Consider the following 13,736-nt stretch of genomic DNA (forward strand, 5'->3'; position numbering starts at 1 on the left):
TTATCATCTTATTATGGTTATATCCTTGATTAGTTTGAGATTTCATGCTAGAAATCATGTTTTAAGATGGGGATGTTATGAGTTATAAACCCTAAGTTGAAAATGGAGTTTCTCTAATTTATCATGGTTTGTTTGAGTAAATTTTCTAATATTAGCTTCTTAAAACTTTGGGTAAACTATTTCTAACACGAATTTCAATTCCAAATCGGGTTTTCAAATGATTTGATTCATGGGTTTTAACACAAGTTAGGTTTTGTATAATTAATGAAATTGGAGGATCAATTGGGTTAGAATTTCATGAAAAAAAAATGAAATAGGAAATTATAATACACGAAATTGGAATATATAAAAACGAAATTGGAATATATATATATATATATATATATATATTTTTTTTTTTTATTTCGTTGGTATATATATTTTTCAAGTTCGTTTTTATATGAACGAAATTAATTTTTTTTATCCTATTCGTTTTTTAATACACGAAATGAAAAAAAAAATTATAATTTCCTATTTTGTTTTTTAATACACGAAATGTAAAAAAAAATTTATAATTTCCTATTTCATTTTTTTATTCATGAAATGCAAAAAAAACCAAAAAAAAAAAACATATTTCGTTCATATTTTTTTAGACCAAAAGGTGGAAGGAGGGTATTTATGAGCCTTTTTCAATAGATTAAGGGTATTTTTGGACCTTTTCCGATAAAAAAAAAAACAAAAAAACATATTCTGTTAGTTTAAAGGGTATATTTGAGCCAAAAACAAACCTTAAGGGTATTTTTAGACCTAAAAGGTAGATGGAAGGGTATTTTTAGACCAAAATATAGAAGGAGGGTATTTATGAGCCTTTTTCAATAGTTTAAGGGTATTTTTGGACCTTTTCCGTTATAAAAATCTTGGCGCTGATAAACTCTGTAAAGAAGCCTAAATCATTTCATTGGGTGTAAGAATATAGATCCACTCTCTTTAATTGAGGAAGAAGGAAGTAGGAAGTAAAGATGGATGAAGAGTATGATGTGATAGTGCTTGGAACAGGCCTCAAGGAATGTATTCTCAGTGGTCTTCTCTCTGTTGATGCACTTAAGGTTGTTTTTTTTTTTTTCTACCTTTCTTCACTTTCACTCTATCAATTTTATTACAGTTGAATTAGCTTAAATATGTCTAATTTACTTTTGAACTATTTCTGGATTTTCAATTGTCTTTTTTTTATCGGATAGTCTAATTTCAGTTTGTATGTGCTATCGTATTGACTTGTTAATGAATACCGTAATTCCCTCTCTAGTTTGTTTCATCACTTGCCATAAGTAGAATCCCTTTCTCAATTGAGTTTCACATGTTCATACTTTTACTTATTCACCTGAACCATCAACAAAAAAACTCTAGTATTATTTAGTAATCGTGTAGTTTCTTTTTCTTCAGTGTTTATTACTATCTGTTGCTTCATTTGCTTTGTATCCTGTTATTTTTCCGTCTAATTTTCTTGAAACCCTGCTCAAATTCTTCTTTTCTTTTGAGTGAGGTCTATTGGAAACAACCTCTCTACTAGGGGCGGATTTAGAGGGTGACGAGGGTGTTCACCCGAATACCCTTGGCAAAAAATTACAGTCTATATATAGGGTAGATTTTGTGTATATATTAACTTTTGAATACCCTGAGGCCTGAACAAATACTAAAGGTTAGCTCAAGCGGTCAAGGGTGTTCAAAATTGTCTCTAGCATCCTAGGTTTGATTCCCATTGACAACATTACTTTTTCTATTTAGCTTTTGTTGTTTTTTTCGAACCCCTGAATGAAAATCCTGGATCCGTCACTGCTCTCTACCCCCACAAAGGTAGGGGTAAGGTGTGCGTCCATCCTACCCTCCTCAGACCCCACTTGTGGGATTACATTGGTATGTTGTTGTTGTTGAACTATCCACAAAACCCGTATTTGTAGGCTATATTGAAGCCTATGCAAGGTAAAAGTTCTTGTTGTATCTCTTTTGAGAAATGTTGCGAATTTGTCTATTGAACTTAATTGTTTGTTTGTGGGGTAGAAGTAGTAAAAGAGCAGAGCAAATGAAAAGTACACGTGAAAGGATGATGCCAAAATCAACTAAGGATGTGTTCGGTGTGAAGAAAATATTTTCCATGGAAAATGTTTTCCAGGAAAGTAAGTGGGTTTCTTACTTATTTTCTTGTGTTCGTTATGCAAGCACAAAATATTATCTTAAAAGCATTTGTATATAATCTAGACAAATACGATGGGAGGTGGGGGTTGGGGCAGTAGGGGTGTGGGTGGTGGGATGGGGGTTACACGGTGGGGGTGAAGATGAGGTGTGTTGGAGGGTGGGTGTGACATAATCATTGTGGAATGCCACTTGTGAAATTTGTTTTCCCTACTTCCAATAGGGAAGTCATTTTCTTCATTTTTAAGGAACTGGTTTTCCCAAAATATTTTTCAAAAATTTTGACCAAACGAAAATGGAAAAATTGGAAAATATTTTCCTCCATACCGAACACACCTTAAGTCTCCTGTCTGTATAAAGAAAGAATGTGGGGATACTCTCTATTAGAACAATTTATCTTTTTTCTCTTGATGTCTTTTTTCTTTTATTTATTTATGTATTTATTTTTTATGAGATATGCTTGACATTCTGTTTAACTTGAGTTGCCTGGTTTTACTGCTCCTTTCTTGTGAAATAGGTCCTACACATGGACAGGAATGACTACTATGGAGGAGAATCGACATCCCTCAATCTTGTCCAGGTAAGGGTCCCGTAATTGTTGACAATTGTTGCTTTCTGTTTCCGACATTTGTCTGATTGAGTTTTCTGCTTTCAGCTCTATAAGAGGTTCAGGGGAAGTGACAAGCCTCCAGCTCAATTGGGTTCTAGCAAGGAATATAATGTTGACATGATCCCTAAGGTTTTCCTCCTTCTCTTTTGACTATCTGCTTAATGGACAGTGTTTGATTTGGTGTTCTAACTTATTGGCTGGGGCAGTTCATTATGGCCAATGGTGCACTTGTACGAGTTCTGATCCACACCGATGTCACAAAATATTTATACTTCAAAGCTGTTGATGGCAGCTTTGTGTATAATAAAGGAAAGGTACACTTCTCTCTTCTGGTGCTATAGCAAGGTGTCAGCTTTTAGTTTCTAGATTATTCTTTGCTCTAACCTACAGTTCTCATTTACTTGATGAAATAGGTCCACAAGGTGCCTGCCACAGATATGGAGGCACTTAAATCTCCTTTAATGGGCATATTTGAGAAACGCCGTGCTCGGAAATTCTTTATCTATGTTCAGGATTATAAGGAGAGTGATCCAAAGACACATGAAGGGATGGATCTAACAAGAGTCACAACAAGAGAGCTTATTGCGTATGCTCCTGACTTGAATTTTCTATTCCTCTTATATCTTTCCATATGTTAGTTGAGTGAGGCTATTCATGTCAGAGATAAACGTTGTTAAATTCTCTTAGATTTTGTTTCTTCTGCCTGTTATTAAGAGATATGTGGGAAGAAACTACTGAGTAAAATTTGGTTATTAAAAAAAAAAAAAAGCAGAAGAAATAAAACTACTGGGTAAAATTAATGGAAGGTGCCTATGAAATATGTGGTTTGTCTAATGCTTTCTTAACGTGTGTCCCACATTAGTTGAGGGAATTGGCTGTTGTTTCTTTAATAAGGTCTTGGCAATCCTTGCATCATGAGCTAGTTTTTGTGGTTGAGTTAGAGCTAGTTTTTGTGGTTGAGTTAGGTTCGAGATTCATTTCTTATCATGCTTTATAGCGGTGAGAGGATCTGATGCTTAGACGATAAGAAACTGTTGAAGTTCTAATGTTTAATCATTCTATGTGATTTCTTAATGATAAATTGTAATTACTACTTTATAGAAACGTGAGTTTCTATACAGTAGCAAAACAGGATCGTCGTCAGTTCCAATTTAGTTCCAATTAATAATCGTCGTCCGTTCCAATTTTGTTCATCATCGTCGTCCGTTCCATTTTTTTTTTTGCGAGTTTCTATACAGTAGCAAAACAGGATCGTCGTCAGTTCCAATTTAGTTCCAATTAATAATCGTCGTCCGTTCCAATTTAGTTCATCATCGTCGTCCGTTCCAATTTAATTAAAAAAAAAATTGTGGGCCCGATAATTCTAATATAAACAACAACTAATATTCAAAAAAAAATTGTGGGCTCCATAATTCTAATATATATATATATATATATATATATATATATATATATATATCCATTCCAATTTAATAAAAAAAAAATTGTGGGCCCCATTTATTAAACAACAACTAATATTAAAAAAATAGCGCAAATTAATAATGTTAAAAAAAAAGTGCACCCCATATTAAAAAATCAAACAATATTCATGTAATTTCCAAAGTATCTCATTAAGTCAATAATGATGGATTCATTGCCACGTGCGTATTCGTAACAAACACTAATATAATAAAGTTTTTTAAAAAAATTGTGGGCCCCATAATTCTAATATATATATATATCCGTTCCAATTTAATAAAAAAAAATTGTGAGCCCCATATATATTAAACAACAACTAATGTTAAAAAAATAGAGCAAATTAATAATGTTAAAAAAAGTGCACCCCATATTTCTTCGTTTAAATAGAAAATTAATTTCTACTTTGTTTCGTTTCAAACATGTAAAATTAATTTAATAATTTGAATTAGAATTATCCAAATCAAAATTTGATAAAAAATAATAAGTATTTTACACTTTTAAATAAATAAAGTTTTAAATACGGATCACAAACTACAATGTTATATTAATCGTATTTTGAACATAGTATATATATATATATATTATCACTATCTAAACACAACTACATATACATAGATACACTATAATCCGAAGTGCGCACGGGCATAAGCCATCTAGTCTATTTATAGAACCGGGGCTATGATAATTCTTCTTTTTATCAGAAAATATGGTCTTGATGACAACACTGTGGACTTCATTGGTCATGCATTAGCATTACACAGCGATGACCGCTACTTGGACGAACCTGCCTTGGAAATGGTGAAGAGAATGAAGGTGAATCAAGTTGTTTTGCTTTTAACTTTTCAAGGCAGTGGTATTTAAAGTTCCATGTTCTTATGTCTTAACTTTTGTTCAATGTGATGTCATAGCTGTATGCTGAGTCTGTTGCTCGTTTTCAAGGAGGATCACCATATATCTACCCTTTATACGGATTAGGAGAGCTTCCCCAGGTACCACCTTGAGTTCCTCTTTACATTTTGTACCTTCTGCTTTTGGTATTATTAGTCATCCTCCATCATCTTAAAAGTTTCTTGAACTTATTAGCTTTTTCTTTCTTTGATTTGAATCATTTCGATTTGGTATATATTTTGCTTAACTTAGGCATTTGCTCGGCTTAGTGCTGTGTATGGTGGGACCTATATGTTGAACAAACCTGAATGCAAGGTAAACTTTATATTTCTGTATTGGCGGAGTATAAAAGGTATCTTTGATTTTATGTCCTCAATAGAATGTCCCCTTAAATCCCAGGTGGAGTTTGATGAAGAAGGAAAGGTCTGTGGTGTCACTTCAGAAGGAGAGACAGCTAAGTGCAAGAAAGTTGTATGTGATCCTTCTTACTTGACCAACAAGGTAATAAATGCTCTAGCTCATAATTTTAATGACTTCTTAAATGCAATATAGCCACTTGTGGGATTACACTGGGTGTGTTGTTGTTGTATTTGGTCATTATAGTACAAGTAGAAAATACAATGTGGTACAGGTAGGGTTGGCAAAATGGTTAAGATTTATGATTATCGGCCCAACCCAACCCAACCCATTTGAAATGGGTTGGATACCTGATATTTTAAAAAGTGAGCCAAATATGGGTCAGCCCATGTTATCCAACTTAAAATATGGATAAAATGGATAAACAATAAAGGCAGAGCTTGGCTATATGTTTTCTAGGAATACTAGTAATTTGTTTTACTGCAATGTTGATGGGAACAGTGAATGGTTATTAATTTGAGACTAGTAATTTGCTGATACATTGCAACATTTCAGTTTTCTGCTTGGCCTTTAAATTGGTAAACTCAGATTTTGTCTTGGCCTCTGTAATTTACTCGTTGGCTTGTGAAGCTCCAATATATTTCCGGTTGAATGTATTTGCATGATTCCATTTCCATATTATCCATCGGTTAACCCATTTTTTCCCCGTGGTAAATATGGGCGGGTTGAATATTTTATCCGTTTATGTTTAACCCATTTTTGACCCGCCTGTTTGCCACTCCTAGATACAGGAGGTTTGGTCAAACTTGGTAGAAGACAACAGATGACTTAAGTAGAGTCACGTACACATCTTGCACATAATTTTTACACCAATATTGTGTTAAATGAAATTTTTTGACTTTTCAATAAAGAAAAGACCATTCTCCATGTAAATCACAGTGGACGCCACATGGACAATGTTGCTTAGGAGATGTCAAACTACTTACCATTGGCATGTCTGACTTATTCATTTTAAGTGGGTTTGATTAAGTTATAAACCCAGAGCATATTATTGCAGGTTAGAAAGGTTGGAAAAGTTGCAAGAGCTATTGCAATTATGAGCCACCCAATTCCAAATACCAGTGATTCTCACTCGGTGCAAATTATCTTACCCCAAAAACAATTGGGCCGTAAATCTGATATGTAAGTTCTTCTCCAGTATGTTGCAATTTTTTTTTCTGCAACTCTTGCTAGAGCTTAAAGTTAACCAAACGAGTTGAAAACAAAGCTCACTCTTGAGATAAAATTTATCTGTCGTTAGACTTGTTTGATCCTTCTTGCTTGCTGGTTTACTATTGCACCGTTAAGCTTCATTTAACTAGGTAAAATTTGTTCAGTTCAAAGTCATCACCTTTTACCTTACCGAGGTTGCATGAACACTTTTCATGAAATAACCAAAAGAGAGTTTTTAAAATATTAATAAGAACATAAATTATTTTATTAAATTTTCGTTAGAGTGGATGAAAGAGACTACCTTTCCAGTTCCACTTTAAATTTTCTATTCTAACTATAACGATCTTTCGCTTGCTCGCTCGCTCTCTATTTGATATATCATGTTATGTGACTTATAATTTTCGATATTTGAAAGATCTTCAGTCTCATAATAATGCACTCCAAGTTTCCATAACTAACGTTTCTAAGTTCTTTCTCTTATATTCTGATACAATTTTACTTCAGCTTTAATTCATTATCAATGTTGGGGGTCCGTGATTTGATTCTTCCTGTCGCATTTATTTGGGTAGCTAGCTTAAGTTTTCACAAAAAGAAGAAGGGTGGGAGTTCGTTAGCTTTGGCGCATTCCTTTTCTTGACAGATCTGGCAGTGTAACCCCATTTCATCTTTTGCATAGATTGTTGTGGAATTGAAAAAGTTTTTCTGTGCCATTATAGGTAAATTGGTATTTGCCATGGTTGATATATTTACGAGTGGATCCTAAACAATGAATACTTGGATGGAAATGGCTCAGTTTCAGCTTTCTTAGGTTTCAAATTTCAATACATAGCTACAAATTTATTATACCTACTAGTGGGGGATTTTGATTGGGGCTGACATTGGTTGGTAAAACGGCACATCACTATTGTTTCATTAAGTTGATTTCAAGTATTTATTGTATTTGTTATTCAGGATCGAGAACTAGACATGGACTATAACATGATCAGCGTTTGTGCATTATTGATCTTTACTAACTGTAATCAGCTTCCTCAAGTAGAAACATAGATTATAAATTCGTGGCTGCTGACTATTTATTGTATCAACAGATATTCCACAAGTAATGAATCATTGCTTGGAGTTCTGGTTTAGCATTGGACTAACAAGTAACAACTAATGCAAAAAACTATGAACATTATACTAAACCGTTTGTAGATCTGATTGGCGGTCTTATTGCTGATTGGCAATAGCACCAATACTATCTCTACTTTATATGTTCCTAGAGAAGCTATTCATCCTTGAAAATGTTTGTTGTGCTGACTTGGTTTGCAAAGAACTCTTAACATTTTGGAAATTAGTGGGCTGTCTTCTAACTTGGGTTTGAGTGTTTGGATCTTCAGGTACCTGTTCTGTTGTTCGTACACTCATAATGTTGCTCCAAAGGGCAAATTCATTGCATTTGTCTCAACAGAGGCAGAAACTGATAATCCAGAGAGTGAACTGAAGCCTGGCATTGATCTTCTAGGGCAAGTGGATGAGATATTCTTTGAAGCATATGACAGATTCGAACCTGTCAATGAGCCCTCTTTAGATAATTGCTTTATTTCTACTGTGAGTCTCTCTCTTAGTCACTTCGAAATCTGATTGTCATAAAGTCTACCTAGCATGACATGGCCTGCTTTGTGTTTGAACAGAGCTATGACGCCACAACTCACTTTGAGTCGACTGTTGACGATGTCCTCAATATGTATACCTTGATAACTGGAAAGGTATGTTTTCATTTTGGTGCTAGTTTGCATATTCTGGAAAACAATGAACTTGCTAAAGGAGGTCAACCCTTTATAGCTTTCGTTCCCTCCCCATCCTTTTCAAGAATCTGCAAAAGTTTAAGTAAAGTAGGCCACGCATCATTTTCCATGTTGTATTGCGGAGCATTTATATTATGTGTCTCTAAGTAACTGGAAAAAAGTGAGAAGATTTCAGTAATTGAGATCTAATTATGGTGGCTTATTAAATCTTGTCCTTCCCAATGTCTGTGTTATTGAGGTGAGATGTGAGTCTAGGTAGAAAGGTTATTGTACCAGCTGTATATGTAGAAGAAAATAGGACCCTGGAGGATATTGTGAGCACGATACTTTCACTTTTCGAAGGCGGAGCTTCTATATCAGAATACCCTACTCAAGACATCTGATATTGGAGTTTTGCCTCTTTTTCATCAAATAGAACTTTCAATTAGTATACCTTGTCACCTTCAACTTTATTTTCTCCCCACTCCTTCCTTGAAAAGGGGAAAGGTGTAGGAAATGAAACGTGTACTACAAAAAGATGTATTTATTGAATTTAGAGTACCTAATGGAGGTGAGTAAATTGTCTTTCTTCAGGTTCTGGACCTCAATGTGGATCTAAGTGCTGCGAGTGCCGCTGAAGAATGAGATGGTCTCTTGCCCTCGTGTACTTCTACGTACTTTGCTTTGGGTTATTCCTTGTTGTGTCATAAAACTGTGGTAGGATGTAATGAAGACATTAATTAATTGTATTGTTCTCTCTCTGTTCTGAGTTAAGAGTTATTGCCCTTTCTTATAAAAAATAAAAATATGCTTTGTAATGCTCGATGAGATAATGTTTGAAGTTGTTGATACATGTATACGTGGATCTATCTTGCACTTGGCTCCTTTTCTCCTCGTTGACTGTGACTCTGTCCTAGTTTGATTTCCTTTTTGTAGTTGAATATCTCGTTGATGTATCACTTGTCATAAGTATCACCATCTACGTATCAAGGCACACACCTCAACTATCAATTGTTTCCTTTTTTTACCTAAAATATGGTGATAGTTCAGTTAGGAAAAGGGAACAACTGATAGTTGGAGGTGTGAAACTCGCGAAAAAATGATAGTTCGGGTGTGTTTTTGACGATTAACTAAAAAAAGAAAAATGATGATTCAGACTTGGGAAACACTGCTTAAGGTGAGAATAATATCCATTAACCATGAATACAGTTGTCTTTTGAGTTTTATTTGCGATTTCTTGATCATGCTAGGAAATATTCTTTTGCAGATCTTAGGAACTTCGTTGGTAGAACAAATACACCTTGAAGTGGTGTGGACCAATAAGATTATGAATAAGTTATTCATTCTCTATTCGTTTGAATTAAAAAAAACCTTGGCTTGAGATTTTCTTCCTGATTCGATCGATCAATAGAAGATTCTTCTTTTCTTGCTAACACGCCAAGGGCATTTGATGTATCTGGTTCGGTTCTGGTCTGCCTTCTCTTTCACATAGCTTTTAGAGACTATTCTTTGCAGCTATAGCTATGGCCTACATGGAAGCCAGTTGCTTAAATCTAGCCATTCCAATATTTCTATAATGAGAAAATTATCCTTCATTGTTTTAGAAAATTTAATTACACTATAAGGGGTCATTTGATTTGTGAGATAAGTGATAACAATATCTAAGATAAAATATGAGATTACTTTATTCTGAATTTGGTTGAACTTTTAACTTTGAGATTTGCAATCCTGAGATTATTTATACCTAATACTAGTATTATTTTGATATCAATGTGGGATAAGAGTTATGGGATTACTAATTTCGGTTAAAGCACCAAATGAGAGATGTCTTGCTTCAAAGTATTTTTCCCCAAGTTCTCTGAAAAATGCAAGGTTAGAAGTGAAAATAAAAAGTCTTCTCAATTTATTTGATGTAAAACTAAATACATATTTTATTGTATATTAAACCTCGTTAATTCTATTTTTAGTCTAATGAATTAAATATCTAAATAAAAATTTTATATACTAAATATTTGTAATTATTTAATCTTTTTATTATAATCCCGTTGTAACGATTTTAGTATACCTATTAACTGGCCAAATTATCCCTATTCGTTTGGTTGCTCATTAAGGGTTATGCAGGTATTAGTAATGCATGGATTAGTTATGCCGAATTTAGTTATTCATGTACTCCTATTAGTTATTCCATCTTCTATACTACATAAAATATTACGTAGATTCCCTCATACTTTTTTTTTTTTTTGAAAATAAAAGAATTTTTTTAGCAGTATGAGAGTTACAAAGCAAAAAAAGAAGCTGAAGTCACATTAGCACATCTTCAGCCCCCACCTATCTATCAACAGTTCCCCTAGCAACAACCAAACACCTACTAAAGTAACTAGTACCACACAGGGTAAAAGTTAATGGATCTCAATTTTAGTTCAATTCCAGCTCGTACATTTCCTCTATAACAAACCTCCTGAATGACAGTCTTGATCACCTGTGCAGCAGTCGTAGATTTGGTTCGAAACACTCTATAATTCCTTTCCTTCCATACATGATAAATGCACCCTGAAGCAACCATTCTGAATATTTTAGCCTCCACTGATTTTTTGGTATTTCTTGATATCCATATCAGTTGCACATCCCAGTTTTGTGGTGTTCTGCTTATCCCTTGCCAGACCAGTAGTTGAGTCCAAACATAGCTAGAAAAAGGACATGTAAAGAACAGATGTCTAATGGACTCAAGAGCACTGTTGCATAGTGGACAGTCTAGGACATTTGTGATTCCCCATTTAGCAAGTCTATCTATAGTATACAGCCTTCCCATAGCAGCTACTCTAAATGTAAATATCCATTTGGGCAGTCCATAGTTGTTACAAATCATCTTCCTCCAAGGGACTTTAGGGTATATAGGTTGTAGTTCTCTGTAGAACTTCTGAATTGAAAAATTAGGCATAGTAAGGTAGTCTGCATATGTATAACCTGCCTTTTCAAAGTACTTCTTTCTCTTCAGGATCTTGACAAGCACCTAAGATGCTTGTTTAGGAAGCACTTCCCAGATGGCTTGTGTCTTAATATAATAGCTATGAACCCACCTAACCCATAATTTGTCCTTTTATGACTCAGGTTCCACAGAAGTTTTGAAATTGCTGCTCTATTCCACTCCATGATATCAGTAAAATTTAAGCTCCTTACTGCCTTTGGTTTGCACAAGTGTTCCCAGGAGATGAGAGCTTTCTTTGTCTTATCAGTACTTCCAGTCCACAGATATTCCTTTAGGATAGTATTAATCATTTCTAGCACCTTTTTGGTAAAATAAAGATCTGTGACCAGAAAGTTCGTAGAGCAGTAAGGACACTCTTAATCAATAGTACTCTCCCAGCATAGGAAAGTAGTCTAGCAGCCCAAGAAGTGATCCTACTTAGCATCTTATCTAGCAAAGGTTGACATTGTGCTAGGGACAATCTTTTGGTACTAAGGGGCACCTCCAGATACCTGAAAGGCAGCTCCCCTTTTGTGAAACCCAACCTGTTTAATATCTGTTCCTGGACAGCAGGATTTACACCTCCAAAGTGTAAGCAGCTCTTGTTCAAATTTGCATTAAGCCCACAAGCATCTGAGAATTTCTTGAAACAGTCATATACAGCCCCCACAGATGTTAGATCGCCTCTTGAGAATAGTAACAAGTCATCAGCAAACCCCAACTGGACAATTCTCAATCTGGCACATTTAGGATGATATTTAAAGTGCTTCACCTTATCAACTGACTTGACCAATCTACTCAGATACTCCATAATGATTACGAACAGATAAGGGGACAAGGGGTCCCCTTGTCTGAGTCCTTCCTTTGCATCAAAAGGTTGAAGAGGATTTCCATTCAACATAATAGAGTAATTCACAGTTTTGACACAAGCCATAATACAGGAGATAAATTTAGTGGGAAAATTCAGGGAGTGTAATATTTGTTCAAGAAAAGGCCATTCCACTGAGTCGTATGCCTTTTGCATGTCTACTTTCATCATGCATCTTGGAGAGATTCCCTTTTTTCCATATCCCTTCACCAGTTCATGGCTAAGGATAATGTTGTCAGAGATCATCCTTCCAGGAACAAAAGCAGTCTAATTGCTGTCAATAATAAAGTCCATAAGACCTTCCAGTCTATTAGTGATGATTCTGGATATCAGCTTATATAGTGTGGTACCACATGCTATAGGCTTGAATTATCTGATGGTTAAGGGATTCTTGACCTTAGGAACCAGGGTAATAGTAGCACAGTTGATGGATTTGCACATTTCTAGTGTCGAAGAATTTAAGCACTGCAGCAGTAACTTGGGCTCCTATGACAAGCCAAGCTCTCTTAAAGAAACAGGAGTTAAGTCCATCACTTCTTGGTGCCTTTGAATCATCAATACCCTTCAAGGCCAGCAAAACTTCCTCAGGAGAGACAGGAGCAGTGAGGGCTAATTTTTGACTCCTGTTTAGTACTGGTCCTTCCTTCATCATCCTAGGATCAATAGCAGGTAAATAGGTAGCAGCAGTGCCCCATAAGGTTTGATAGAAGTTCAGTATTTCACCCTCTACTCCAGCAGTGGTATCAAGAATAACTCCATTAGCATCAACCAATCTTCTGATTTGGTTCTAAATCTATCTTTGCCTCATGGATGCAAAGAAATACTTGGAGTTAGAATCTCCCACCTTGAGCCAGTGAACTCTAGATTTTTGCTTGAGAATGCTTTCTTCTATAAGTCTCTATTTATCAAGCTGTTGCTTAAGGTGTTTTTCAGTTTCATACAAGGCAGGAGGGTGATGAGGATCAGTCATTAATGTTTGAACATCCTCCAGCTCCTCTCTCACGGTCTCACCTCCTTGAGCCTTTTATCAGTATCAGTGAATTCCTTAGCATTGAGGAGCTTCATCTCAACCTTGACTAGTTTAAGCTTCCTCCAGACTAGTTGCAGATTTTGCCCATATAAAGGAGTATTTCATGCAGTAGAGACTCTGCTTAGAAACTCCTCATGGTCTGCTAGGCTATTTATGAACTTAGGTTTTCTGGAACTAGGAGGGTTGGGTTCTATGTTGACCCTGAGAGGACAGTGATCTGAAAATCCAGGATTTAATATGATACTTATACAGTCAAACCTCTCTATAACATCGTTGGGTCCGAAATTTGTTTTTGCTGTTATAGAGAATGACTGTTATACACCTATAAAAGCATTGACATTTAAATAATATTTCGCTGTTATAGGCAAAAAAGATACATCAAATCTAATTTTTCATTTTTAATTGTCAAATTCTAAGCT

General features: G+C 35.0%; 2 protein-coding genes across 3 annotated transcripts; one reads left to right on the forward strand and one right to left on the reverse strand.

Annotated features, from left to right (window-relative positions):
• The first annotated feature begins 899 nt into the window (after window positions 1-899).
• On the forward strand, window positions 900-9,334 carry LOC132636232 (guanosine nucleotide diphosphate dissociation inhibitor 1). 2 transcript variants are annotated; one of them, XM_060352979.1, is made up of 13 exons: window positions 900-1,085; window positions 2,684-2,746; window positions 2,822-2,905; window positions 2,983-3,090; window positions 3,190-3,362; window positions 4,936-5,047; window positions 5,143-5,223; window positions 5,375-5,437; window positions 5,522-5,623; window positions 6,537-6,661; window positions 8,068-8,278; window positions 8,362-8,436; window positions 9,049-9,334. In XM_060352979.1, the coding sequence occupies exons 1-13, from the start codon at window positions 999-1,001 to the stop codon at window positions 9,097-9,099; spliced, it is 1,335 nt and encodes a 444-aa protein (XP_060208962.1). In that variant the 5' UTR covers window positions 900-998; the 3' UTR covers window positions 9,100-9,334. The 2 variants fall into 2 exon arrangements, with proteins under 2 accessions (XP_060208962.1, XP_060208963.1); XM_060352980.1 differs by lacking the exon at window positions 900-1,085 and adding an exon at window positions 1,864-2,150.
• Window positions 9,335-10,831: 1,497 nt separating this feature from the next.
• Window positions 10,832-11,392, reverse strand: LOC132637672 (uncharacterized). Its single transcript, XM_060354727.1, has one exon. The coding sequence runs from the start codon at window positions 11,390-11,392 to the stop codon at window positions 10,832-10,834; it is 561 nt and encodes a 186-aa protein (XP_060210710.1).
• Window positions 11,393-13,736: the final 2,344 nt, after the last annotated feature.

The sequence above is a fragment of the Lycium barbarum genome, chromosome 4, assembly GCF_019175385.1.
Source record: "Lycium barbarum isolate Lr01 chromosome 4, ASM1917538v2, whole genome shotgun sequence".
Taxonomy (NCBI): domain Eukaryota; kingdom Viridiplantae; phylum Streptophyta; class Magnoliopsida; order Solanales; family Solanaceae; genus Lycium; species Lycium barbarum.